This window comes from Manis javanica, chromosome 1, assembly GCF_040802235.1.
Source record: "Manis javanica isolate MJ-LG chromosome 1, MJ_LKY, whole genome shotgun sequence".
NCBI lineage: Eukaryota > Metazoa > Chordata > Mammalia > Pholidota > Manidae > Manis > Manis javanica.
Genome location: NC_133156.1, coordinates 156,549,635 through 156,576,127, shown reverse-complemented (window position 1 = coordinate 156,576,127; position 26,493 = coordinate 156,549,635). Strand labels below are relative to the sequence as shown.

Genomic DNA, 26,493 nt, shown 5'->3' with positions numbered 1-26,493 from the left:
GCTTCTATGCCCAGCACTTGTCTCGAGGTATCTTTACCACCTGGAGGAATTATGATACTCAGTAAATTCGATATGAGGCACAAATTCTATTTAAGGGTTGTAATTAGGAAGGAAGAAGAAAAGCTATAGAGGTAGCATATGGAAGAAAACATGGGAGGATTGATTATTTCTTTGACATATCTTCTTGTAGCGTACCTTAAGCATGTATAGGTTTTAAACTACTAACTAACTTGCGCTCACATATTAACATAATAGGAATACAGTGACATAAACAAAGCAAATCTATAATTACCATCCATCTCCAGTGAAGCCAAGAAAACCATTTAGGCACCCTAGGCATTTGTGAAAATTTGTCTATGATATGATGGATATTGTCCAACTGTACATGAACAGTCTGAGAGAAATCAGACAAATTAAAGCAACCCATTTCTGGGATCTGTTCACATCCCATATGTTCATTTAACCATAGATGGTCTATAGTCATAAGATTTTGGAGTGCTACAACTTGCACCCCCCCCAACTCCTGGTTGAGTTCCAACAATACAGATCCGGTCAAATTCATTGTCTCACTGTATGCACATGCCAGCCTAGACATCTCTCTCCTCATTCCAATGGCAAGTCCAGGAAACGGTGGGGTGGATGCAGCCACAACCGCAGCATCGCCCAGATCCCTGTGGAGGCTTTTTGATGATCATCCCCCGGCACAAGTCCTCCAGAGAGTGCTGATGCCGGAAGCTCCTCCTCATATCATATCTTAGTTCATTTTCTGGGTAGCCAAGCTAGGCCTTGATCTTCTGCATAGAAACAAACAGACCCTTTGCCCACACTTTGACATGCCCTCTATACCACTGTGTGGAACTCATTGGAGGTCAGCACACAGGAACTGCTTTTTTTTTTTTTTTATTAAGAGAAAGGAATATTATCAGAATAGAGTACCTCCATAGCTGATCATCTGACACCCTTTAAGTGATCAACATTAAGGATATTTAAAGCATGCGTTGATCTTTGATTTACCAATAGTTTTATCCTATCAAGGAGTAATCCCCCTTTTCTTTCTTTCTTTTTTTTTTTCTTAATCTTTAATCTACACTTACATGAAGAATACTATGTTTACTATGCTCTCCCCTATATCAGGTCCACCCTAAAAACCACATTACGGTTACTGTCCATCAGCTTAGCAATATGTGTAGAATCACTACTTGTCCTCTCTGTGTTGTACAGCCCACCCTCCCCTTTCTCCCTCTCCCCCCATACATGCTAATCTTAATACCTCCTTCTTCTTCCCCCCCCTTATCCCTCCCTGCCCACCCATCCTCCCCAGTTCCATGCCCTTTGGTACCTGTTAGTCCATTTTTGGGTTCTATAATTCCGCTGCTGTTTTGTTCCTTCAGTTTTTCCTTTGTTCTTATACTCCTCAGATGAGTGAAATCATTTGGTATTTCTCTTTCTCCGCTTGGCTTATTTCACTGAGCATAATACTCTCCAGCTCCATCCATGTTGCTGCAAATGGTTGGATTTTTCCACTTCTTATGCCTGAGTAGTATTCCATTGTGTATATGTACCACATCTTCTTTATCCATTCATCTACCGATGGACATTTAGGTTGCTTCCAGTTCTTGGCTATTGTAAATAGTGCTGCAATAAACATAGGGGTGCATCTGTCTTTCTCAAACTTGATTGCTGCGTTCTTAGGGTAAATTCCTAGGAGTGGAATTCCTGGGTATAATGGTAGGTCTGTTTTGAGCATTTTAATGAACCTCCATACTGCTTTCCACAATGGTTGAACTAATTTACATTCCCACCAGCAGTGTAGGAGGGTTCCCCTTTCTCCACAGCCTCGCCAACATTTGTTGTTGTTTGTCTTTTGGATGGCAGCTATCCTTACTGGTGTGAGGTGATACCTCATTGTAGTTTTAATTTGCATTTCTCTGATAATTAGCGATGTGGAGCATCTTTTCATGTGTCTGTTGGCCATCTGTATTTCTTTTTTGGGGAACTGTCAGTTCAGTTCCTCTGCCCATTTTTTAATTGGGTTATTTGTTTTTTATTTGTTGAGGCGTGTGAGCTCTTTATATATTCTGGACATCAAGCCTTTATCGGATCTGTCATTTTCAAATACATTCTCCCATACTGTAGGGTTCCTTTTTGTTCTTTTGATGGTGTCTTTCGCTGTACAGAAGCTTTTCAGCTTAATGTAGTCCCACTTGCTCATTTTTGTTGTTTTCCTTGCCCGGGGAGATATGTTCAAGAAGAGGTCACTCATGTTTATGTCTAAGAGGTTTTTGCCTATGTTTTTTTCCCAGAGTTTAATGGTTTCATGACTTACATTCAGGTCTTTGATCCATTTTGAGTTTACCTTTGTATATGGGGTTAGACAATGGTCCAGTTTCATTCTCCTACATGTAGCTGTCCAGTTTTGCCAGCACCATCTGTTGAAGAGACTGTCATTTTGCCATTGTATGTCCATGGCTCCTTTATCAAATATTAATTGACCATATATGTTTGGGTTAATTTCTGGAGTCTCTAATCTGTTCCACTGGTCTGTGGCTCTGTTCTTGTGCCAGTACCAAATTGTCTTGATTACTATGGCTTTGTAGTAGAGCTTGAAGTTGGGGAGTGAGATCCCCCCTACTTTATTCTTCTTTCTCAGGATTGCTTTGGCTATTCGGGGTCTTTGGTGTTTCCTTATGAATTTTTGAATTATTTGTTCCAATTCATTGAAGAATGTTGCTGGTAATTTGAGAGGGATTGCATCAAATCTGTATATTGCTTTGGGCCGGATGGCCATTTTGACGATATTAATTCTTCCTAGCCATGAGCATGGGATGAGTTTCCATTTGTTACTGTCCCCTTTAATTTCTCTTAAGAGTGACTTGTAGTTTTCAGAGTATAAGTCTTTCACTTCTTTGGTTAGGTTTATTCCTAGGTATTTTATACTTTTTGATGCAATGGTGAATGGAATTGTTTTCCTGATTTCTCTTTATATTGGTTCATTGTTAGTGTATAGGAAAGCTACAGATTTCTGTGTGTTAATTTTGTATCCTGCAACTTTGCTGTATTCCGATATCAGTTCTAGTAGTTTTGGAGTGGAGTCTTTAGGGTTTTTTATGTACAGTATCATATCATCTGCAAATAGTGACAGTTTAACTTCTTCTTTACCAACCTGGATTCCTTGTATTTCTTTGTTTTGTCTGCCGTGGCTAGGACCTCCAGTACTATGTTAAATAACAGTGGGGAGAGTGGGCATCCCTGTCTGGTTCCCGATCTCAGAGGAAATGCTTTCAGCTTCTCGCTGTTAAGTATAATGCTGGCTGTGGGTTTATCATATATGGCCTTTATTATGTTGAGGTACTTGCCCTCTATTCCCATTTTGCTGAGAGTTTTTATCATGAATGGATGTTGAATTTTGTCAAATGCTTTTTCAGCATCTATGGAGATTATCATGTGGTTTTTGTCTTTCTTTTTGTTGATGTGGTGGATGATGTTGATGGATTTTCGAATGTTGTACCATTCTTGCATCCCTGGGATGAATCTCACTTGGTCATGGTGTATGATCCTTTTGATATACTGTTAAATTCTGTTTGCTAATATTTTACTCAGTATTTTTGCATCTACATTCATCAGGGATATTGGTCTGTAATTTTCTTTTTTGGTGGGGTCTTTGCCTGGTTTTGGTATTAGGGTGATGTTGACTTCATAGAATGAGTTTGGGAGTATTCCCTCTTCTTCTATTTTTTGGAACGCTTTAAGGAGAATGGGTATTATGTCTTCTCTGTGTGTCTGATAAAATTCTGAGGTAAATCCATCCGGCCCCGGGGTTTTGTTCTTGGGTAGTTTTTTGATTACCACTTCAATTTCTTTGCTCGTAATTGGTTTGTTTAACTTTTGTGTTTCTTCCTTGGTCAGTCTTGGGAGGTTGTATTTTTCTAGGAAGTTGTCCATTTCTTCTAGGTTTTCCAGCTTGTTGGCATATAGGTTTTCATAGTAGTCTTTAATAATTCTTTGTATTTCTGTGGAGTCTGTCGTGATTTTTCCATTCTCATTTCTGATTATGTTGATTTGTGTTGATTCTCTTTTTCTCTTAATAAGTTTGGCTAGAGGCTTATCTATTTTGTTTATTTTCTCAAAGAACCAGCTCTTGGTTTCATTGATTTTTGCTATTGTTTTATTCTTCTCCATTTTGTTTATTTCTTCTCTGATCTTTATTATGTCCCTCCTTCTGCTGACTTTAGGCCTCATTTGTTCTTCTTTTTCCAGTTTCGATAATTGTGATGTTAGACTATTCATTTGGGATTGTTCTTCCTTCTTCAAGTGTGCCTGGATTGCTATATACTTTCCTCTTAAGACTGCTTTCGCTGTGTCCCACAGAAGTTGGGGCTTTGTGTTGTTGTTGTCATTTGTTTCTATATATTCCTTGATCTCTATTTTGATTTGTTCATTGATCCATTGATTATTTAGTAGCATGTTGTTAAGCCTCCATGTGTTTGTGAGCCTTTTTGTTTTCTTTGTAGAATTTATTTCTACTTTTATACCTTTGTGGTCTGAAAAATTGGTTGGTAGAATTTCAGTATTTTGGAATTTACTGAGGCTCTTTTTGTGAGCTAGTATGTGGTCTATTCTGGAGAATGTTCCATGTGCACTTGAGAAGAATGTATATCCTGTTGCTTTTGGATGTAGAGTTCTATAGATGTCTATTAGGTCCATCTGTTCTAGTGTGTTGTTCAGTGCCTGTGTGTCCTTACTTATTTTCTGCCCGGTGGATCTATCCTTTGGAGTGAGTGGTGTGTTGAAGTCTCCTAAAATGAATGCATTGCAGTCTATTTCCCTCTTTAGTTCTGTTAGTATTTGTTTCACATATGCTGGTGCTCCTGTATTGGGTGCATATATATTTAGAATGGTTATATCCTCTTGTTGGACTGAGCCCTTTATCATTATGTAGTGTCCTTCTTTATCTCTTGTTACTTTCTTTGTTTTGAAGTCTGTTTTGTCTGATATTAGTACTGCAACCCCTGCTTTCTTATCACTGTTGTTTGCCTGAAATATGTTTTTCCATCCCTTGACTTTTAGTCTGTGCTTGTCTTTGGGTTTAAGGTGAGTTTCTTGTAAGCAGCATATAGATGGGTCTTGCTTTTTTATCCATTCTATTACTCTGTGTCTTTTGATTGGTGCATTAAGTCCATTTACATTTAGGGTGACTATTGAGAGATATGTACTTATTGCCATTGCAGGCTTTAGATTCGTGGTTACCAAAGGTTCAAGGTTAGCTTCTTTAGTATCTTACTGCCTAACTTAGCTCACTTACTGAGCTGTTATATACACTGTCTGGAGATTCTTTTCTCCTCTCCCTTCTCATTCCTCCTCCTCCATTCTTCATATGTTGTGTGTTTTGTTATGTGCTCTTTTTAGGAGTGCTCCTATCTAGAGCAGTCCCTGTAGGACGCCCTGTAGAGGTGGTTTGTGGGAAGCAAATTCCCTCAGCTTTTGCTTGTCTGGGAATTGTTTAATCCCTCCATCATATTTAAATGATAGTCGTGCTGGATACAGTATCCTTGGTTCAAGGCCCTTCTGTTTCATTGCATTAAGTATATCATGCCATTCTCTTCTGGCCTGTAGGGTTTCTGTCGAGCAGTCTGTTGTTAGCCTGATGGGTTTTCCTATATAGGTGACCTTTTTCTCTCTAGCTGCCTTTAAAACTCTTTCCTTGTCCTTGATCCTTGCCATTTTAATTACTATGTTTCTTGGTGTTGTCCTCCTTGGATCCTTTCTGTTGGGGGTTCTGTGTAATTCCGTGGTCTGTTCGATTATTTCCTCCCCCAGTTTGGGGAAGTTTTCAGCAATTATTTCTTCAAAGAGACTTTCTATCCCTTTTCCTCTTCTTCTTCTGGTACCCCTATAAAACGAATATTATTCCTTTTGGATTGGTCACATAGTTCTCTTAGTGTTGTTTCATTCCTGGAGATCCTTTTATCTCTCTCTATGTGAGCTTCTATACGTTCCTGTTCTCTCGTTTCTATTCCTTCAATGGCCTCTTGCATCTTATCCATTCTGCTTATAAATCCTTCCAGGGATTGTTTCACTTCTGTGATATCCTTCCTGACATCTGTGATCTCCCTCCGGACTTCATCCCATTGCTCTTGAATTTTTCTCTGCATCTCATCCCATTGCTCTTGCTTTTTTCTCTGCATCTCTGTCAGCATGTTCATGATTTTTATTTTGAATTCTTTTTCAGGAGGACTGGTTAGGTCTGTCTCCTTCTCGGGTGTTGTCTCTGTGATCTTTGTCTGCCTGTAGTTTTGCCTTTTCATGGTGATAGAGATAGTTTGCAGAGCTGGTACGAGTGACCGCTGGAAGAGCTTCTCTTCTTGTTGGTTTGTGGCCTTCCTCTCCTGGGAGAATAGCGACCTCTAGTGGCTTATGCTTGTCAGCTGTGCGCAGACAGGGCTTCTGCTACCTGCCCGTTTGCTATGGAGTTTATCTTTGCTGTTGCTGTGGGTGTGGCCTGGCTTGGGCTGCTCCTCCAAAGTGGTGGAGCCCGGTTGGAGGGGGAGTAGCCGGGAGGCTATTTATCTCTGTAAGGGGCCTCTGTGCTCCCTTTTGCCCAGGGGGTTAGATTGCCCAGAGATCCCCAGATTCCCTGCCTCTGGTCTAAGTGTCCTGTTCTGCCCCTTTAAGACTTCCAAAAAGCACTCTCCAAACCAAAACAACAACAGCAACAATGAAAGAGGAAAAAGAAAAAAGGAAAAAACACGCGATTTTCTTTGTCCTCAGGTGCCGGTCGCAGGCACCCGCCCACTGGTCCTGCTGCCCTGCCTCCCTAGCACCGGGGTCCCTGTCCCTTCAAGGCTTCCAAAAAGCACCCACCAAAAAAAGAAAGGGAAAAACGCACGATATTGTTTGTCCTCAGGCGCTGGTCCCAGGCACCCGCCCACTGGTCCTGCCGCCCTGCCTCCCTAGCACTGGGGTCCCCGTCCCTCCAAGGCCTCCAAAAAACACTCACCAATAAAAAAGAGAAAAACGCCCGACCCTCTCCGTCCCCAGGCGCCGGTCCCAGGCACCCGCTCACCTGCCCTGCTGCCCTGCCTCCCTGGCACTGGAGTCCCTGTCCCCCTAAGGCCTCCAAAAAGCACTCGCCAAAAAGAAAAAAAAAGGGAGAAACGTGCGATTTTCTTTGTCCTCAAGCGCAGGTCCCAGGCACCTGCCCACTGGTCTTGCTGCCCTGCCTCCCTGGGATTGGGGTCCCCGTCCCTCCAAGGCTTCCAAAAAGCACTGGCCAAAAAAAAAAAAAAAGGGAAAAACCTGCGATTTTCTTTGTCCTCAGGTGCCAGCCCCAGGCTCCCACCCACCGGTCCCGCCGCCGTGCCTCCCTAGTATTGGGAAAAACGAGCAATTTTCTTTGTCCCCAGGCGCTGGTCTCAGGCACTCTCTCACCAGTCTTGCTGCCCTGTTTCGCTGGTATTGGGGTCTCTGTCCCTTTAAGGCTTCCAAAAAGCACTCGCCAAAAAGAAAAAAAAAGTGGGAAAAATGCACTATTTTCTCCGTCCTCAGGTGCTGGTCTCAGGCACCTGCCCACCGGTCCCGCCGCCCTGCCTCCCTGGCATCCGGGTCCCCGTCCCTTTAAGGCTTCAAAAAAAAAAAAGGGAAAAATGCGCGATATTCTTTGTCCTCAGGCGCCAGTCCCAGGCACCCGCTCACTGGTCCTGCTGCCCTGCCTCCCTAGCACCAGGGTCCCTGTCCCTTTAAGGCTTCCAAAAAGCACTCACCAAAAAAAAAATAACCGCTCCAGTTTCTTTCCACCCACCGGGAGCCGGGGGGAGGGGCGCTTGGGTCCCGCCGGGCCGGAGCTTGTGTCTTACCCCCTTTGCAAGGCGCTGGGTTGTTGCAGGTATGGGTGTGGTCTGGATATTGTCCTGTGTCCTTTGGTCTCTATTTTAGGTAGAGTTTTCTTTGTTGTATTTTCATAGATCTATGTGTTTTGGGGAGGAGATTTCCACTGCTCTACTCATGCCGCCATTTTGGCTCCTCCTCTCCCGTGCTTTTTTTTTTCCTTCTCAGGATTGCTTTGGCTATTTGGGGTCTTTTGTGGCACCATATGAATTTTAGAATTATTTGCTCTACTTTGTTGAAGAATGTGATTGGTATTTTGATAAGGATTGCATTGAATCTGTGGATTGCTTTAGGCAGAATGGCCATTTTGACAATATTAATTCTTCCTATCCATGAGCATGGGATGTGTTCCCATTTATTGGTGTCTTTAATTTTTCTCAAGACTGTCTTATAGTACTCAGGGTATAGCTCTTTCACATCCTTGTTTAGGTTTATTCCTAGGTATTTTATTCTTTTTAATGCAATTGTGAATAGAATTGTTTTCCTGATTTCCCTTTCTGCTAGTTCATCATTAGCGTATAGGAATGCCACAGATTTCTGTGTATTGATTTTGTATCCTGCAGCTTTCTTGAATTCACTTATTAATTCTAGTAGTTTTGGGGTGGATTCTTGAGGGTTTTTTATGAACAATATCATGTCATCTGCAAATAGTGACAGTTTAACTTCTTCCTTAACAATGTGGATGCCTTTTATTTCTTTGTGTTGTCTGATTGCCATGATTGCCATGGCTAGGACCTCCAGAACTATGTTGAAAAAAAGTGGGGAGAGCGGGTATCCTTGTCTTGTTCCCGATCTTAAAGGAAAAGCTTTCAGCTTCTCGCTGTTAAGTATGATGTTGGCTGTGGGTTTGTCATATATGGCCTTTATTATGTGGAGATGCTTGCCTTCTGTGCCCACTTTGTTGAGAGTTTTTATCATGAATGGATATTGAATTTTGTTGAATGCTTTTTTAGCATCTATGGAGATGTTCATGTGGTTTTTGTCCTTTTTGTTGATGTGGTATATGATGTTGATGGATTTTTGAATATTGTAGCATCTTTGCATCCCTGGAATAAATCCTGCTTGATCATGATGTGTGATCTTTTTGATGTAGTTTTGAATTCAATTTGCTAATATTTTGTTGAGTATTTTTGCATGTATGTTCATCAGGGATATTGGTCTGTAATTTTCTTTTTTTGTGGTGTTTTTGCCTGGTTTTGGTATTAGAGTGATTATGGCTTATAGAATGAGTTTGAAAGTATTCCCTCTTCTTCTACTCTTTGGAAAACTTTAAGGAGGATGGGTATTAGGTCTTCACTAAATGTTTGATAAGATTCAGCGGTGAAGCCATCTGGACCAGGCGTTTTGTTCTTAGGTAGTTTTTTTATTACCAGTTCAATTCCGTTGCTGGTGATTGGTCTGTTCAGATTTTCTGTTTCTTTCTGGGTCAGCCTTGGAAGGTTGTATTTTTCTAAAAAGTTGTCCTTTTTTTCTAGGTTATCCAGTTTGTTACCATATAATTTTTCATAGTGTTCCTTCATAATTCTCTGTATTTCTGTGGTGTCTGTAATGATTTTTCCTTTCTCATTTCTGATTCTGTTTATGTGTGTAGACTCTCTTTTTTTCTTGATAAGTCTGGCTAGGGGATTATCTATTTTGTTTATTTTCTCAAAGAACCAGCTCCTGTTTTCATTGATTCTTTCTATTGTTTTAGTCTTCTCAACTTCATTTATTTCTGTTTTAATCCTTATTATGTCCCTCCTTCTGCTGACTTTTTGTCTCATTTGTTCTTCTTTTTCTAGTTTGATTGTTAGTTTACACTGTTCATATGGGATTGTTCTTCTTTCCTAAGGTAAGCCTGTATTGCAGTTTACTTCCCTCGTAGCATGGCCTTTGCTGCATCCCACAGAGTTTGCGGTGTTGAATTATTGTTGTCATTTATCTCCATATATTGCTTGATCTCTGTTTTTATTTGGTCATTGATCCATTGATTATTTAGCAGCATATTATTAAGCCTCCATGTATATGTGGGCTTTTTCATTTTCTTTCTGTAATTTATTTCTGGTTTCATACCTTTGTGATCTGAGAAGCTGGTTGGTACAATTTGAATCTTTTTTAATTTACTGAGGCTCTTTTTGTGGCCTAGCATATGATCTATTCTTGTAAATGTTCATGTGCACTTGAGAAGAATGTGTATCCTGCTGCTTTTGGGTGAAGTGTTGTGTAGATGTCTGTTAGGTCCATCAGTGCCTCTGTCTCCTTATTTATTTTCTGTCTGGTTGATCTGTCCTTTGGAGTGAGTGGTGTTTTGATGTCTCCTAAAATGAATGCATTGCATTCTATTTCCTCCTTTAATTCTGTTAGTATTTGTTTCACATATGTGCTCCTATGTTGGCTGCATAGATATTTGTAATGGTTATATCTCTTGTTGGACTGACCGATCTGTGCACCTCCATGGCCTGAGAGACTATCTCCTTCCCCAGATTGGGGAAGTTTTCAGCAATTACCTCCTCAAAGACAGTTTCTATCCCTTTCTCTCTCCTCTTCTTCTGGAACCCCATAATGCAAATATTGTTCCATTTGGATTGGTCACACAATTTTCTTAATATTCTTTCATTCCTAGTGATCCTTTTTTCTCTCTGTTCCTCAGCTTCTTTTTATTCCTGTTCTCTAATTTCTGTTTCATTTACTGTCTCCTCTACCTCATCTAATCTGCTTTTATATCCCTCTATTGTATGTTTCATTTCAGATACTGAATTCTTCAACATTTGTATTTTATTCCTGAATTCCTCCCTGAGTTCTTGAATATTTTTCTGTAGCGCCATGAGCATGTTTATGATTTTTATTTTGAAATCTCTTTCAGGAAGATTGATGAGTTCCGTTTCACTTGGCCCTTTCTGGTGTTCGTATGATTTGGTTTGAACCAGGTTCCTTTGACATTTTGAATTTGTAGGTGGCACCCTGTAGTGTCCAGAAGCCCTCCCTACACTCTGGAGCTCCTCAGTCCCTGGAGCTGTGGTAGGGTTTGGAGGCGAGCAGCGCTGGTGCCTGTTGGGAGGAAGGATCTCTTTCCTACTTCCTGGTTACAGTGCCTGTCTCCACTGCCAGGGCCAGTGGGCCCAGTGTGCAGGGAGAAGCCTCTATGCTTTGTATTTGTAGCTGCCATCGGCGGGGCTGCCCTCTAGCTGGCCTGGGTGCAGTGGCCGGGGCGGCCGGTTTGTGAGCTGGTGCCTGTGGAAGGAATGTTCAATAGGCTGCATATCATGGTGGGGGACCTCCTAGCTGCATACCCAGCCAGGGGGGTGGAGTGCCTGAAGCTCCTGAAAGTTCCCAACCTGCTGGACAGAGTGCACCCAGACAATTTTGTCCACCTGTCCTTTCTCCTGAGCCGCAAGCTCAGTGCAATCCTTGCCCCTTTAGCAACCCTCTCCCTGTTAGGAAGTCTCTCAGACTGCCTGCCTTTCTTCTGTCCCAGAGCGACCAGTTGTGAACACGTGTTTTCCACAAGTGGCTGAAATCTTAGTCTTTCAAAGTATTCAACCTGTCTTAGCCTCCCAACCCCACTAATCTCCAGAGCACCATGTAATATAGGTTTATGCCCCCAGAGCAAATTTCCAGGGTGGGTGTTCAGCAGTCCTAGGTTTCCACCCACTCCCTGCTCCCTTCTCTTCCTCCGTCCTTTGAGCTGGGGTAGGTGAAGGGCTTGGGTCCCTCCAGATCACTGCTTTGGTACATTACCCTATTCCATGATATCTGCTCTTTTCCTCAGGTGTAGGCAGTCTGTTGCAGCCTTGTTTGCTGTTGTATTTGCTATATTTTCAAATTATATGTGGTTCTGGGAAGAGGTTTCTGTCTCACCTCTCATGCCTCCATCATTAAGCCTCTTCCCTGCTACATTTTTTTTTTTACCCAATAGGATTAGTGACTTATAAGAAAACTGAGTCTTTACTGTGCTTCATACTTCCTTATTTCAGTATAGCAACCTTCTCATTTTAACACTGAATTCTGCTTTACAGTTATTTCTGTTAAACTTCAGTATATAGCCTTGCCTATCGTTGTTGCTCATATTTGTTAAATGAACTTATAAAATAGTTCACTTTTTAGAATATTATCATGAGAAATAAAGCACATTCAAGCATATTAAAAAATGGAATAACATGAACCTCACATATGTCAACTGGTTTTAGCAGTTATTAATGTTTTGCCAAACTTGTTTGATGTCTCCCCTTTTTTTAAGTTAAGTATCAGACTTTCTGTTCTTTACTTACAGATAGTTGCATGTGTATCTCTAGCAGGTTAAAATATTTTTAAACGTAGTTTCAATGACACCATGAAATATCTAACAGAATGAACAATTTCTTGATACTGTCTATTATCCATTTCATGTCCAAATTTCCCTGATTGACCCAACAATGATTTTTTATAGTTGGTTTGTTTAAATCAGTATTCAAATAAGGTCTGTATATCTTATTTGCTAGGCAAGTATGTTAAGTCTCTTAATTTACAACAGTTTGTAGAATGAATATGAATGGTGAATTTTGCTTATGTATTATAGTAAATTTTCCTGTTCGTTTAACCCAGTGTCCATTTCCCTTTCATAATGGCACCCTAGTTTTCTCAGGAGGAATGAGTTCTTCCCGTTGCTTATAGTCCAGAAGAACTGTACTCTGGGACACCTGAACCAAGGCAGTCCATTAAAATTATTCCCACCCTGGACATCTAAGCAGAGAGACCAGACTGTTGGAATACCATTTTATCTTATTCTGACTTCATTGAATGCTGTGTATTGTTGAAGTTTCTACTTTTTAGCTTACCAAAGATGCTTTGGACCCTGTTTGTTTCAAGTATAGGTTTGTGGGCCATGTTAGCCTTACAAGAAATTTAAGTAAAGCAAAGTCAGTTTCTTTAGCTTGCATCCAGAGACCTCTAGTTGATAAAAATATAAATGTATTCAAAAGGGTTACTATGATCTCTGTCTTAGAGTTCTTATATTGTTTCTTTCTATCCACATTTCTCTAATCTTACTTTAGCCTTTACCTTCTATTCCTCACAGTATTTTTGTTTTTTGCCTTTTCTATTCAGATTAGCAGCAGATTTTTCTTTGTTCCATTTTTATCCAATTGAACAAAAAGGAAACTCCTTAATACCCTTGTAATACCATTGAAGTAGTGTGTAACACTGGCATCTGGCCAAATTTGGGACTTCACTTCTCTGTCAGGATGTGTTTGCTTCTTTGGCAACCTGCTTGATTGAAATTATAGTTGTCTGACCCACTGATTATCTTTAAAAAGAAACAAATCTGTCAAGTTGTATCTACACTATTCCATAAAAACAATGTCTGAGGAAAATTCTCTTTCATAGCTTTTTAGTTGGAAATAGAAGCTGTAGAAAATTTTTTTGGGAATTGTATTTATCTGTGGCAAAGCACATTCTTTTCAGGAATTCTTAGTGTTCTTAGCTAAAGGTCTGGTCATTCACACTAGGCCTCATCTCACTTAATGGATTGCATTAAAGAATAATGGACTCATTTGAATGTAAATATTTTTGTGTGAATTCATTGCTGGAATACTTCAGAACTTTAAAAAAATGTATTCAATTCTAGTGGTATTTTGGTACTAATGCTGTGATGTTTTGTAACTTCAATATGAATTTCCAGAATGTCATAGCTTTAGGCAGTATATACATGTGTCTTTGAAAATATCTTAGAGACCCTTAAAATTTCTAAATGAACAATAAGAATTTTTACAAGTATTTTTTAAGCTTCATTTGTGTTACAACTAAGAAACTGCCACCTCGTGTCACAAACTCCAGAGAATATAAACAGAGACAAGATAATTTTGCTTGATGAGACAAGATAATTTTAAATGAAGGGAAGAAATTAGTCTTTGAGCCAATAATCAATTCTTGCTTTTGAGACAATGCTAAAATGTTGTAGGAACAAAAGTATTAAAGGAACAATGTGGGAGAGAGAGATGAAGAAGATAAAGGCATACTTACTTAACAAAGTGGAAGAAGTATTTACTGTCACTAGCTCTGTCAAGACCATTTAAAAAGTGGTTAGGTGAGGAAAGGAGTTATATAAAACAGGATAAAACAAGCAGATATGATTAAAAGAAACTGTTAAGGAAAGAATTTTGAAGATAAACTAATGATATAAGGAGCTAAAAATTCAGAGTGGTTACAGAAGTAACTGCAGTGCCCAAAAATAGGGAAATGGGGTGAGGAGGAAAAAATCTCATAGAATGCAAGAAAGGACATGAAATAAGACTAAGAAGCTGATAGACATGGAGGACAGAATAACATAATTACTGTGATTGAAGAAGAGTTTGTTGAATTTGCTTATTTGTTTTATTTGAAGTTGATGGAAATACACTTAAGCATTTTATTCAGTGATATACAGATAATCACTAGTAAAATAAAAGCAGGCTGTATATTGTCCAAACTGCCAGATCAAAAGACAAACGTTTTAAACTGCAGACCATATAGCAAAAGAAAAAAATCAGGAACAAAAGCATAGAAAATATAAGATAAAAAATAAGACTGAATATCTATCAAAATTCATTTAAATGGGATAGTCTTATGAATTAAAAAACTCAGATTGGGTAGAAAAAACAAAACCTAAAATGACTCAGAATTAAAATAAAAGATATGAACAGTGATATTCCAGGGAAATGCAAATAGGAGTTTGAAAGTTGTAGTATTACAATCTAACAATTGAACTCAAGATGAAAGTATTGCATTCAGTTTGCCCTAACATGGGACTCTCCTGCACTAACAGTGCTTTGCATATACCAGTGAAACATACACAGGAAATATATAGGAAGTGAAAAGATAATTGACAAGGGAAATGTTACAGATATGGTGTAGATATAGATTCCTACCTGATTCTTTAGTATTAATCTTCTGGCTCACATCCAGTATAAATGGATACTTAAGCTTTTGTCTTCTAATTTTTTTCCTTTAATTTTCTGTCTGCCTTTTACAACCACTGTATCGTTGCTCTTCAAATATGAAGTATTCAGTCTGTCAGCCTATGAACCCTTACTCTGTAGACTGTGTTATATCCTTTTTGACACAGAAGTGGTGGCCTTAGACCTAAGTAACCTTACCTTTCTGTCTGCTTTACCTCACAAACTTTTGTTTGCATAGTGGAAGAGATGTTGCTCATTCTAACAAATACCTGTCATTTCCCCTACTCTGAAGGCGTAAACATCGTGTCCCATGCTGCTTCCTGTGTACACACCTCCAGAGCCAGCCGCTTCTGGACACCATTCTCTCTGGAGACCCCCATTAAGCAGCTCAATTTGTCATGCTCCCAGTTAAACTCCACTTTCCTCCCTTGTCTTGCTCTTTCTCTAGAATTTGTTATTTCAGTGAGGGAAAGTCTCCCATTTTCACTGGGAGACCCATTTCTCTTGAGGCTGTGGCTGGTGACTGGTTTGAGGTGTGGTGGGCTCACCTGTACTATGAATGGGTTGTTTTAGTTGTGGGCACAAGCACTTTGCCATGTGATCTGCGAAACCTGCATTGTCGTCATTCTTTTGGCAATGGGACATTTGGGAGAGTAAACTCTACTTCATGCTGCTACTTTTCTCCCCCAAATCATACCTTTGCCATTATTGTTAGAGCAGAAAACATTTCTCCTCACTTCGATTATGAAAGAAGCATTCTCCATTCTTCAAGGATGATAGATAGGGAATCATAAAATAAAACAAAACCCCGGAGAAAATAAACCTAAGATTGTACAACTGCGGATATGGGGCGTTGGTGCTGGTGGCCCTTGGCTCCGGGGAGAGCCACGGGCTGTACAAACTGGCCATGAAAGGGCAGGCTAACCAAGATGACTAGATGTGGGCCTTTTCTTACTTGAAACGCAGTATCTTTAGAAAGCCTCTTAAGGAAATGTAATTGTCCTTTAAGAATATAAAGAGAGAAACTTCTTTGCACTCCTGAGGAAAAATAAACTATAAAATTTCATGGAATTTTGTTTTATTATTTTTTTTAACACTTACTATGGGAAACAACCACAGTTATGCCTCCAAGAATTGTGTATACTTATATTTTGGCTTGATTAATAACATGTATGCAGAGATGCTTAAAAGGAGAGTTAAATTGAAAGCATGGTGGGTTACAATGTATACTTCACTTAGAAGTCCTGAAGTCAAACCTCTCATGACCAGTATTTCTCTCTCAGCCCTTCCATTTCCAGTGGAATTACGTCAACCCCTAAGGAGACACTTCACATTGTTTTATTTATCTAATTGACTTTCCACCATGGAATTATAATACCATATATATTTTGTATGTTAGCTAAGGTACATAGGTTTATCTCTGATTGTACGGTAAAATGAGATTTTTTAATCTCCTGAAAACAAATTTTTACTCCTGTGGGGGAGACATCCCTACCCCCCTACATTGCCTGTCATATAGTCACACAACAAATGTTTGATGTCAAACATGTTTAGAAGAGAGTTACTGAATATGATGTCCACTGAAACTTTACTGAGTGCTGGGTAGGCCCACCAAGATCATATGGGAAAATTTGGTTCATCAGGAATTCTTCTGAGGACAAAGTTCACACCTTTCTCTGTATTCTCAAATTGTTCCTTAAGAAATTAAGAGGTACTAATTTTGCAGTATTTGGAATGGCCTAAATATCTACAAGAGTGGAGGTGTTTTAAAGTCATTAATTGAGTTAATGCATTCTATATAATAGTTCCTATTTGCCTTTGTTGTAATAACTACAATTTAAATCACCTTGACTTTGTGAAAATGCCTGTGGTATGTATAAAGTAGAACACTACTTTTTTTCTTTTTCTTTCTTTATTATTACTTTTTAGTTACTACTGTATTTTATTATAGTTGATGTACACAGTAGTACATTGATTTCAAGTATACAACAGTGATTCAACGGTTACCACATTGTTAAATGCTCACCCCAAATATTGTAGTTGTCAACCTAGAAAGATGTTACAGAACCATTGACTATATTCTCTATGCTCTACTTTCATCCCTGTGACTGATGTATAGTATGATTGAGATTTTGTGCCTCTTTATCCCCTTTGCCTATTTTCATCCGTCCACCCTCACCCCTTTTCTATGGTAACCACAAGTCCTTCTCAGTGTCTTGAGTTTCTTGGAATTTTTTATTGCTCTTTCTTTCTTATTAGAGTCACAAGAAACTGTCCAATCACCATTTTAATTTGTTAAGAGTTCAAGAACATAATTCTTTTTTTTTTTTGTGAACAATTCTTGATCATATTTATTGATCAAATGGTTGTTAACAACAATAAAATTCTGTATAGGGGACTCAATGCACAATCATTCATCAACCCCAAGCCTAATTCTCAACAGTCTCCAATCTTCTGAAGCATAACGAACAAGTTCTTACATGGTGAACAAGTTCTTACATAGTGAATAAGTTCTTACATGGTGAACAGTGCAAGGGCAGTCATATCACAGAAACTTTCGGTTTTGATCACACATCATGAACTATAAACAATCAAGTCAGATGTGATTATTTGTTTGATTTTTATACTTGATTTATATGTGAATCCCACATTTCTCCCTTATCATTATTATTGTTTTTTTAATAAAATGCTGAAGTGGTAGGTAGATGCAAGATAAAGGTAGAAAACATAATTTAGTGCTGTAAGAGGGCAAATGTAGATGATCAGGTCTGTGCCTGTAGACTAAGTATTAATCCAAGCTAGGCAAGGGCAACAAAACATCCACGATGCAGAAGATTTCTCTCAAAACAGGGGGGGTGAGGTTCTAAGCCTCACCTCTGTTGATCCCCAATTTCTCACCTGATGGCCCCCCTGTGACTGTGCCTGTCTTAGGTTGTTCCTCCCTTGAGGAATCTTACCCGTCCCTGGCTATCCAGTCATCTTCCGGGGCCACATAGGGAAATGTAAAGTTGGTAAGTGAGAGAGAAGCAATATTCTTTGAAAAGGTTAACTTTCTACTTCTTTGCAGATTTATACCCTGTGGCTTCTATGCCCAGCATTTGTCTTGAGGTATCTTTACCACTTGGAAGAATTATGATACTCAGTAATTTTGTATATGAGGCACGAATTCTACTAAAGGGTTGTAATTAGAAAGGAAGAAGAAAAGGTATAGAAGTAGCAGATGGAAGAAAACATGGGAAGATTGGTTATTTCTTTGACCTATCTTCTTGTAGAGTAACATAAGCATGTATAGGTTTTAATTAAGAACATAATTCTTACTATTAATTGGATATTGTAATATTTGTCTTGTATCTATTCTACTTTCTCTTGTAACTGTAGTAACATTTGAGTTGCTTGACTTTCTGGTTCTCAAAAGGGTGGGGGATGGATGAAGGAGGGATGGTGCTGGTGGTGGTGTGTGTGTGAGACATTTTTATGTTTATGGAAAGGGGAATGAGTTTCTAGGAAGCGCAGCTTTAAAGTCTGAATATTGCTTTAAGAGTGTTTAAAATTGTTTAGGCTAGGATGAAGGTTGAGAGCTTTAGATTTAAGATTTTGAGACAAGCCAGAACCAGAAAGATCGGATATAGTTACATCCAGTTACTGGGTGCAGCTGACGGATGATTTGAGAATTTTTCTGATTTTTAGAACCCTTCATTACAGGTGAAATATTAATGCCTTGGGGAAAATAAATTCCTAAGGCCACAGTATGAAAGGATCATTCATCATCCAGTACTAATAGTTTAAAAGGATATGAAAGCCCTTATTTGTATAATTAGCATGTTGAACCAAATTAGTATGGTATCTCGATGTTTAGTGAACTTTCTTCACTGTGTCAGCTTAAAATGAGGACCATAGACTAGTCACAAGCTAAGCCAAACTACTGTATTAAGGCACGTAAACATAGGCTGTTCTGTGCCTTCGAACAAGGTGAGTTCCTATGGCCTAAGTGTTCCCAGGTACATGTCCCTGCACTCCTGTGTCTTCTGCTTGCTAGTTTCTGTCTGCAGGTGCATTTCCCTCTTTTTAAGGGAGTGGCATTTTACTCTTCATCCCCTGTTTGTCAGAAAATCACAACTTGCTGACATTGACCCATCAGTATCAAATATGGATATTTGTAGTAGATAAGGAAGTAGCATATCATGTACAGGTATTTTTATTTTCAATGTGTTGAAATGCTATTAGTTTACTTTGTAAGCACGGCTTTTAAAAGCAAGCTTTTGGACAGGGGACAATTTCTAATGGCTTTAGCAGGCCTTTTACCTGGTTTCCAGACTCTGTCAACTGAGTACCGTAATAAAAAAAAACAGCTGTTTGAATATTCTGTTTATTTAGCAACAGTGGTTTACAAGAACATTAATTTAAACTCTTTTCTTTCCATTTCTATTTTCTGCTAGATATTAAGGCTAAGACACACCATGGGTGTAACAACAAAGAAAAATATTGCAGCCTTAAGACGTGGAACTTACACAGTGGATTTTATTAAAAAGCAGATTGAAGAGTTCAACATAGGAAAGAGACATTTAGCCAACATGATGGGAGAAGATCCAGAAACTTTTACTGAAGAGGATATTGACGTAAGTACAGCTACTCTGTTGGAAAAGTAATTGCTGTAGGATTTGGGAAATTGAAAGCATTATTTTCATCCTGAGCCCATTAACTCTGTGTAAATTTTAATCAAACTGTCAGAATAGGGTAAAATGCCAGTATCCATTGCAAGCTGGAACTGTGATTTCAAAGACAGATGCTACTCTGCATTTGATGCATTATAAAGTGAGTTTTAGGTTTTACCTAGAAATGGATAATTTCCCTGATTCAAGGTCATAGGAGCTACTATGAATGCTTAAATATAATTTGGTACCATTTGTCTTGTGTAGTCTTAAACTCAGCTTTCTTACAAAATGATTAAAACAAGTGGTAATAGAAATATAGTCAAGTTTATAGGAACTCTCACAAGTAAACCTAAATCCAGTGTTTTTATCAACTTAACTATCTATTTGAATTTTCAGTAAGGATGTGTTCTAAGTGATTTGAGAATTAGGATTAGAGCTCTGTTCCTGTTCCACTCTTGAATTATTATAATCCTGTAAAAGTACCAATCAGTAATACTTTGATTAGCCATCTCACAATCGTTTTAAGCAAAGGAACTTAATTTAATGACTTCGAAGCTTGTTCTGATTTTTAAAAAGTAACACATACTATGCCATGTCCCATATTTAACCAAAGAATAACATCTTTGTGTAGATTAACATTTTATATGACTTTAAATACATTACTTTAATCACTTTATGATTTTTGTGCATTTTAGTTTAATTCCCATATTTTTATATACCTTTCCCAGTTATTTGTACATGAAACTTCAGTATTCTTTAAGGCCCTAGATGAACATTTTTGAGTCAACCAGAAGGATTTCTTATAGCCCTTCTAAGCGTAGGTGATTTAGAGTTATGGACCTCATAGCTGCCATCCTGTGTTTGAATCTTAACAGTGACCTGAACAGTATTTGGGAATATGGAGGAAACTCTATTTGTATAACACTAATTTTTATCACAGGTAGTCTAGGTATTCTTTTTAGAGGAGACTGAGGCACTGAAAGGATAAACATCATGTTTAAATATGTAAGTGTGACAAAAGGGAAGTGCTCTGAGATTTTACATTTTGAACTTAGTGTTCTTTCTTTATATCTGCCTCATTTCATAGATAATAGATGCCTGACAGTATCCAGAATGTATTACAGAACTTTTAGCTCGATAGCTGCATACTCAAAAAGATTATTATCTTTCAAGAAGAATTAAAGAAAAGGACAAAAAGTAACTAGTGTTTACATATTCAAAAAGTTAAGATTTTTTAAAGAAGTGAAGAAGGGAACCAAAACCAAAATAAGATCTTATCCTTTCCATCTTATAACATGTATCCTTTTAAAATATAGGAGGGGAAGGGGATTAAGGGGTGTTATGTTTAATACACATGATGTAGCGGGTCACAGGGAAGACAGTGTAGCCCAGAGAAGGCAAAAAGCGAATCTGTAGCATTTTACTACACTGATGGACAGTGACTGCAATGGGGTATGGGGAGACTTGATAATATAGGTGAAGGAACGTGGAACATTCATAAGAGTGTATATCAATAATACTTTAATAAATTAAATAAACAATAAAATAAAAGATAGGGGAATAATGAGCATCTTGACACATACAGTCATAATACAGATTTTTCTTTTCCAAATAGGAACATAATCTCTGCTCCCCTAACTCTCTTGAGACAACTTTGCTGTTTCTTTTTTTTTTCTCCTTTGGTAGGTGTTTTTTTTTTTTTAAGGTATCATTGATATACACTCTTATGAAGTTTTCAAAAGAAAAACAATGTGGTTATTACATTCACCCTTATTATCAAGTCCCCCCCTCACCATACCCCATTGCAGTCACTGTCCATTAGTGTGGTAAGATGCCACAGAGTCCCTGTTTGCCTTCTCTGAATTACACTGTCTTCTCCATGAACCCACATGCATCATGTGCACCAATCATAATACCCCACAGTCCCCTTCTCCCTCCTTTCCCACCCACCCTCCCCCACTTCTCCCCTTTAGTAACCACCAGTCCCTTCTTGGAGTCTGTGAGTCTGCTGCTATTTTGTTCCTTCAGTTTTGCTTCATTGTTATACTCCACAAATGAGGGAAATCATTTGGCATTTGTCTTTCTCTGCCTGATTTATTTCACTAAACATAATACCCTCTAGCTCCATGCATGTTGTTGCAAATGGTAGGATTTGTTTTTTTCTTATGGCTCAATAATATTCCATTGTGTATATATACCACAGCTTTTTTATCCATTCATCTACTGATGGACTCTTAGGTTGCTACTTTGGTAGCTGTTTTATTGAGACATAATTCACATACCATCTAAGGAGCACAGTTTACTGGATTTTAGTCTATTCACAGAGTTGTATGCAGCCTCCATCATCATCTAATTTTAGAACATTGTCTTCATCCCATAACGCAACTTGAATTATCAGTCACTCTTCACTTCCCCCATCCCTCCCAGCTGTAGGCAACTGTTTTCTACTTTCTCTCTCTAAAGATGTGCCTGGTCTGGACATTTCATATAAACAGAATCATACCATATGTGGTAATTTGTGACTGGCTTCTCATATTTAGCATATTGTTTGCAAGATTCATCCATACTGTAACATATATGAGTAGTTCATTCCTTTTTGTTGTAAAATGATTTTCCATTGTGTGGATATATCATATTTCTTTTTGATTCATTCATCAATTTATAGGTATTTGGATTGTTTCCATTCTTGGCTGATACAAATAAAGCTGCTATGAGTGTACATGTGAAAGTTTTTGTGTGGTCATATGTTTCTGCTTCTCTTGGTATATAACTAAGAAACCATTGCTAATCCAAAATCATGAAGATGTACCATTAAGTTTTCCTCCAAGAGTTTTATAATTTTAGTTTTGACATTTTTGGATCCTTGATCCATTCTGAGGTAAATTTTGTATGTGGTGTGAATAGGGGTCCAGCTTCTTTCTTTTACATTTTTTATCCAGTTGTCCTAGCACCATTTGTTGAAAAGACTTGTTTCCCCACTGAACTGTTTTGTCACCCTTACTAGAAATCAATGAGCTATAAACATGAGTATTTTTTCTGAAATGTCAGTTATATTCCATTGGTCTGTATGTTTATCTTTATGCCAGGATAACCCCATCTTGATTACTCTAGCTTTGTAGTGAATTTTGCAGTTGGAAGGTGCTGCTACTCCTACTTTGTTCTTTTTCAAGATCACTTTGGCTGTTGTGGGCCCCTTGAATTTCATATGAATTTAAGGATGAACTTGTCAATTTTTGCATCATCAGCTAGGATTTTGATAGGGATTGTGTTGAGTCTCTAGATCAGTTTTGGGAATATTGCCATCTTAATGTAAGTCTTCTGATCTGTGAATATGAAATGTCTTTTTATTTATTTAGATTTTAAAAAATTTCTTTCAGTAATGTTTTTAGTTTTCAGAGGTTAAGTTTGGCATTTAAGTTTATTCCTAAGCATTAGTTTCTTTTTTTATTCTGTAAATAGAATTCTTTTCTTAATTTTTGGATTCTTCATTGCAAATGATAAAAATACAATTAGTTTTCATGTATTGATCTTGAATCCTATAGTCTCGCTGAACTCATTTATTATTTCTTTTAGTTTTATAGTGAATTCCGTAGGATTTTCTGTGGGCAGAATATTTTCACTTGCAAATAGAAATTGTTTTACTTCTTTCTTTTCAGTCTGGCTGCCTCTTACTTCTTTTTTTGCCTCATTGCCCTGGCTGGAACCTCCAGCAGAAATGGTGAGAGTGAATATCCTCATCTTGTTCCTGGTCTTAGGGGAAATCATTCAGTCTTTATCTATAAATATGATTCAGCCATGGGTGTTTTTATAGATGTTCTTTAAGTTTAGGAAGTTCCTTCCCATACCTAGTTTGTTCAGTGTTTCTGTTACAAAGAGGTGTTGGATATTATCAGATGCCTTTTTTTTTTAAATTAAGAAGTCATATCTTTTACTGGTATGGTATATGTTAATTTTTTGTTTTCTTTATCTTTATTAAATTAAAATAGTAACAACTACTTGCATGTTGTTGTAGGACTAAAGAGACAAACACAAGCAAAAAATTTAAACAGATATGATATAAAATCAATCATAAAGGGCAGTCTCATTTTATTTAGAGATTTGTTCTGAAAGTGATAGAAGCAAATGCAGATTTTGTTTTTTAACATTGTTCAATGAAACATAACTTATTAATAGTAAAGCCTTTATTGTTACCTTGAGCTGACATAAAGTATTAGATGCCAGTTAAGACTCACAAAAATCAGAGATTTTATCCTGTATCAAAGTTAGTTAATACTTTAAGAGATACAAATTGTTTGTTTGTTTTTACATGGATTGATTTGGATATTAAGCCAGCATTGTGTTCCTGGAATAGATCCTCACTTTGTCATTGTGAATAATCTTGATTATGTGCTTCTGGATTTGGTTGCTAGCATTTTGTTGAGGGTTTGTGTCTAATTGATATTGATCTGTAGTTTTCTTATAATATCTTTTTCATATCAAGGTGATACTGCCCTCATAGAATAAGCTGGGAAGTGTTCTCTTCTATTTTGGAGAGTTTGAAGAATTGGTATTTTTCTTTAAATGTTTGGTTGAATTTATCAGTAAAGCCATTGGGGTCTGGACTTTGTTCGTGGGTAGTTTTTTTGTCTGGTATTACTCTTTGCTTGGAATGGTCCTCTGCTCTCCCCCTGTGACCTGTGTATCCCTGAGTAACTGTTCTGAGCAAGAGTATCCCACTACCCAACTGCATTTACCACTGAGACATTTTAGCATCTCTTTACTATCTTTTTGGGTGTACCAGGGGCATATTTAGCTTATTGAGAGAAATAAAATTACTGAACAGTTTTATGATTGTGTATGAAGGTATAAACATTCTCACAACATAAGTATTAATAATTATGTTGTTTGGAGTGGTTAGTTCATTGTTTGGATATCTAATCAGAATATTAGTTTAGGACGTCAAAATTATTTTCATGAGGATTTAATTTATATAAAGTAGACATGGCCTATAATTCAGTCACTTAGTTAAAAATCTAGGCTCACTGTATAATATTCATATAGGTAAATTTGGTGCCACTGAATTCACAGTAAATCATTTGTTACTTTATATATTTTGGAAATTGGTTTTTCCATACAGCTTATTCAGTTGCTAAAAGAGTGGTAGCTGAAACCATCTATGTAATATATTTAAGCAAAAATATTCAATATAAAATGCCTTTTTTCATATATTAAAATAACTAAAAAAAATTTTTTTAAGCTGTTTACAACAGACAAACATTTGGTGGCGCCATCTAGAATGTCCTTATTACAGTATTTAGATAAGTCTAAAAAGATTCCATCATTCAGTCAGGAAGAAACAATGTTTAGTTCTGGTTCTTAAAATATAGAATTGTTTTCCAAAGCAGAGATGTTTTTCATCAGTATGTAAATGTGAGAGGTAACAGCTTTTCTGTACTTGTAAAACTGCATTTGTGTAGATATGGTGAAAATAATTTCATGTTATTTTTTGTCATTGTGCTAATAGGGTATAATAAAAATACCCCTTAGATTTAGCCAATAAAGTAACAAAATCATGAATTAATATGAAAAAATATCATTGCTTCTTAAAATATGTAAGAATCCTCTAAAGAGAAGCTGAGTTTCTTGTGTTATAAGAATTACGTATGGATGCAGAAATGTAGAACTTTGTTGTTAAATGGATCTTTTCTTAAAAAGCATAAATCTGCATTATCGTTGAAGTGATGTAGAAAGATGCAGAACCTGAGATTAGGTGATTCTTTATAGTGTCACTAACTAGTGATGTAATGTTTAGTGAGTCACAGCACTCTGTCACTGGCTTTTTCTCATCTCTAAAATAATACTGTTTACCTACCTCCCTATTTAAGGAGCATGAGATTAATGCAATACCTATTGTTTCATTACTACTGAGTATATAATAGATAAAATCTACCATAATTTGAATCATTCACTCATTCTTTAATTGCCTTTGTCACACAAATCTTCCTTGCCACCTGAGCCTGAATATTGGGGGAAATTATCTGAAATGCTGTGGAGCACACTGAAGTGTCACAGTGATGTAAGCTGGAGGTTGCACACTATGCACAGGTTGGTGTTTTGCTTCAGCAGCACACTAAGTCTGCATGGAAGTGAGTGTTAGCCATTTTCCTTGGTGCTGGTGACAAAGTTCTGCCATGCTGTCCTTTCCTGCAAGTGACTGATGCTTCACTGAGTCTCATTTTACATCAGTTAATTTAGTGGACTCTCTGAGGCATCTAAGTAGATGTAAAAGCAAAAGAGGACAATAATAACCAACTGTTATGAAAACATTAAAATTATATACTAATTATAGTTCCAGTTTTCATTTATGGTTTTGAAACCACTATTTTGTTAAACATTCAGCTGTGTATATAATGTGAAGAGAGTATAGCTGATAAGCCTTACTTAACAGTTCCAAACTGACAGAATGCTGTTGTTTGTAAAGACAAAAATAATTTGATATCCAAAAATCAGGAAAATGTTTAAGCTTCCAGATAATCTTTGGAAGAATACTGTAATTGCTGTTATATATTTAGAAGTTATAATGCTTTTTATAATGTGTTTGGCTTTTCATATATAAATTAATACTAGGTGCAGTACTTTTTCTCTTTTATGACCAGGAAATTAGATATTTCATGAAAGTGAATTTTCCAAATAAAGGAAACCTATTTTTAATTGTTATTTGTAATGAAAAATGCCTCCACTTACTAAAAATCTCCTGTATTATATATGTTCAAGATGCTCTCTGGGTGCCTAATACACATTACCACAGTCAATCTTTACGAAAACATTCTGAGGTAGGTCTTTTTTGTGAAGGAATCTGAGGCTGTACAAGGCTTTTTTGTGCATCCAAAGTCTGTTTTTTCCACACTTTCAAAGATGAATTATTTTGGTAACATTTTCCAAAATAAACTGTGGTCTCTCCCACCTTATTTAGCAGAGTATAGTGAGTATCATTTAATCGTAGAGTGCCTCACGTTTTGCCTTTTTTAGTGGGTTTGTTAAACTGTGGTTCCCTGCCTGTGCCCATAGTGCACATTCATCCCTGTTCT

General features: G+C 37.6%; 1 protein-coding gene across 2 annotated transcripts in view; it reads left to right on the top strand.

The window, feature by feature from the left end:
* The window catches only part of MRPS9 (mitochondrial ribosomal protein S9), a 91,929-nt gene that overhangs the window by 7,234 nt on the left and 58,202 nt on the right, over positions 1–26,493 (top strand). For both annotated transcript variants that reach the window (XM_037020027.2, XM_037020025.2), the window contains one exon: positions 19,211–19,390. In XM_037020027.2, coding sequence (XP_036875922.1) covers positions 19,232–19,390 — 159 coding nt within the window. In that variant the 5' untranslated portion in view covers positions 19,211–19,231. The remainder of the gene's footprint in view (positions 1–19,210; positions 19,391–26,493) is intronic.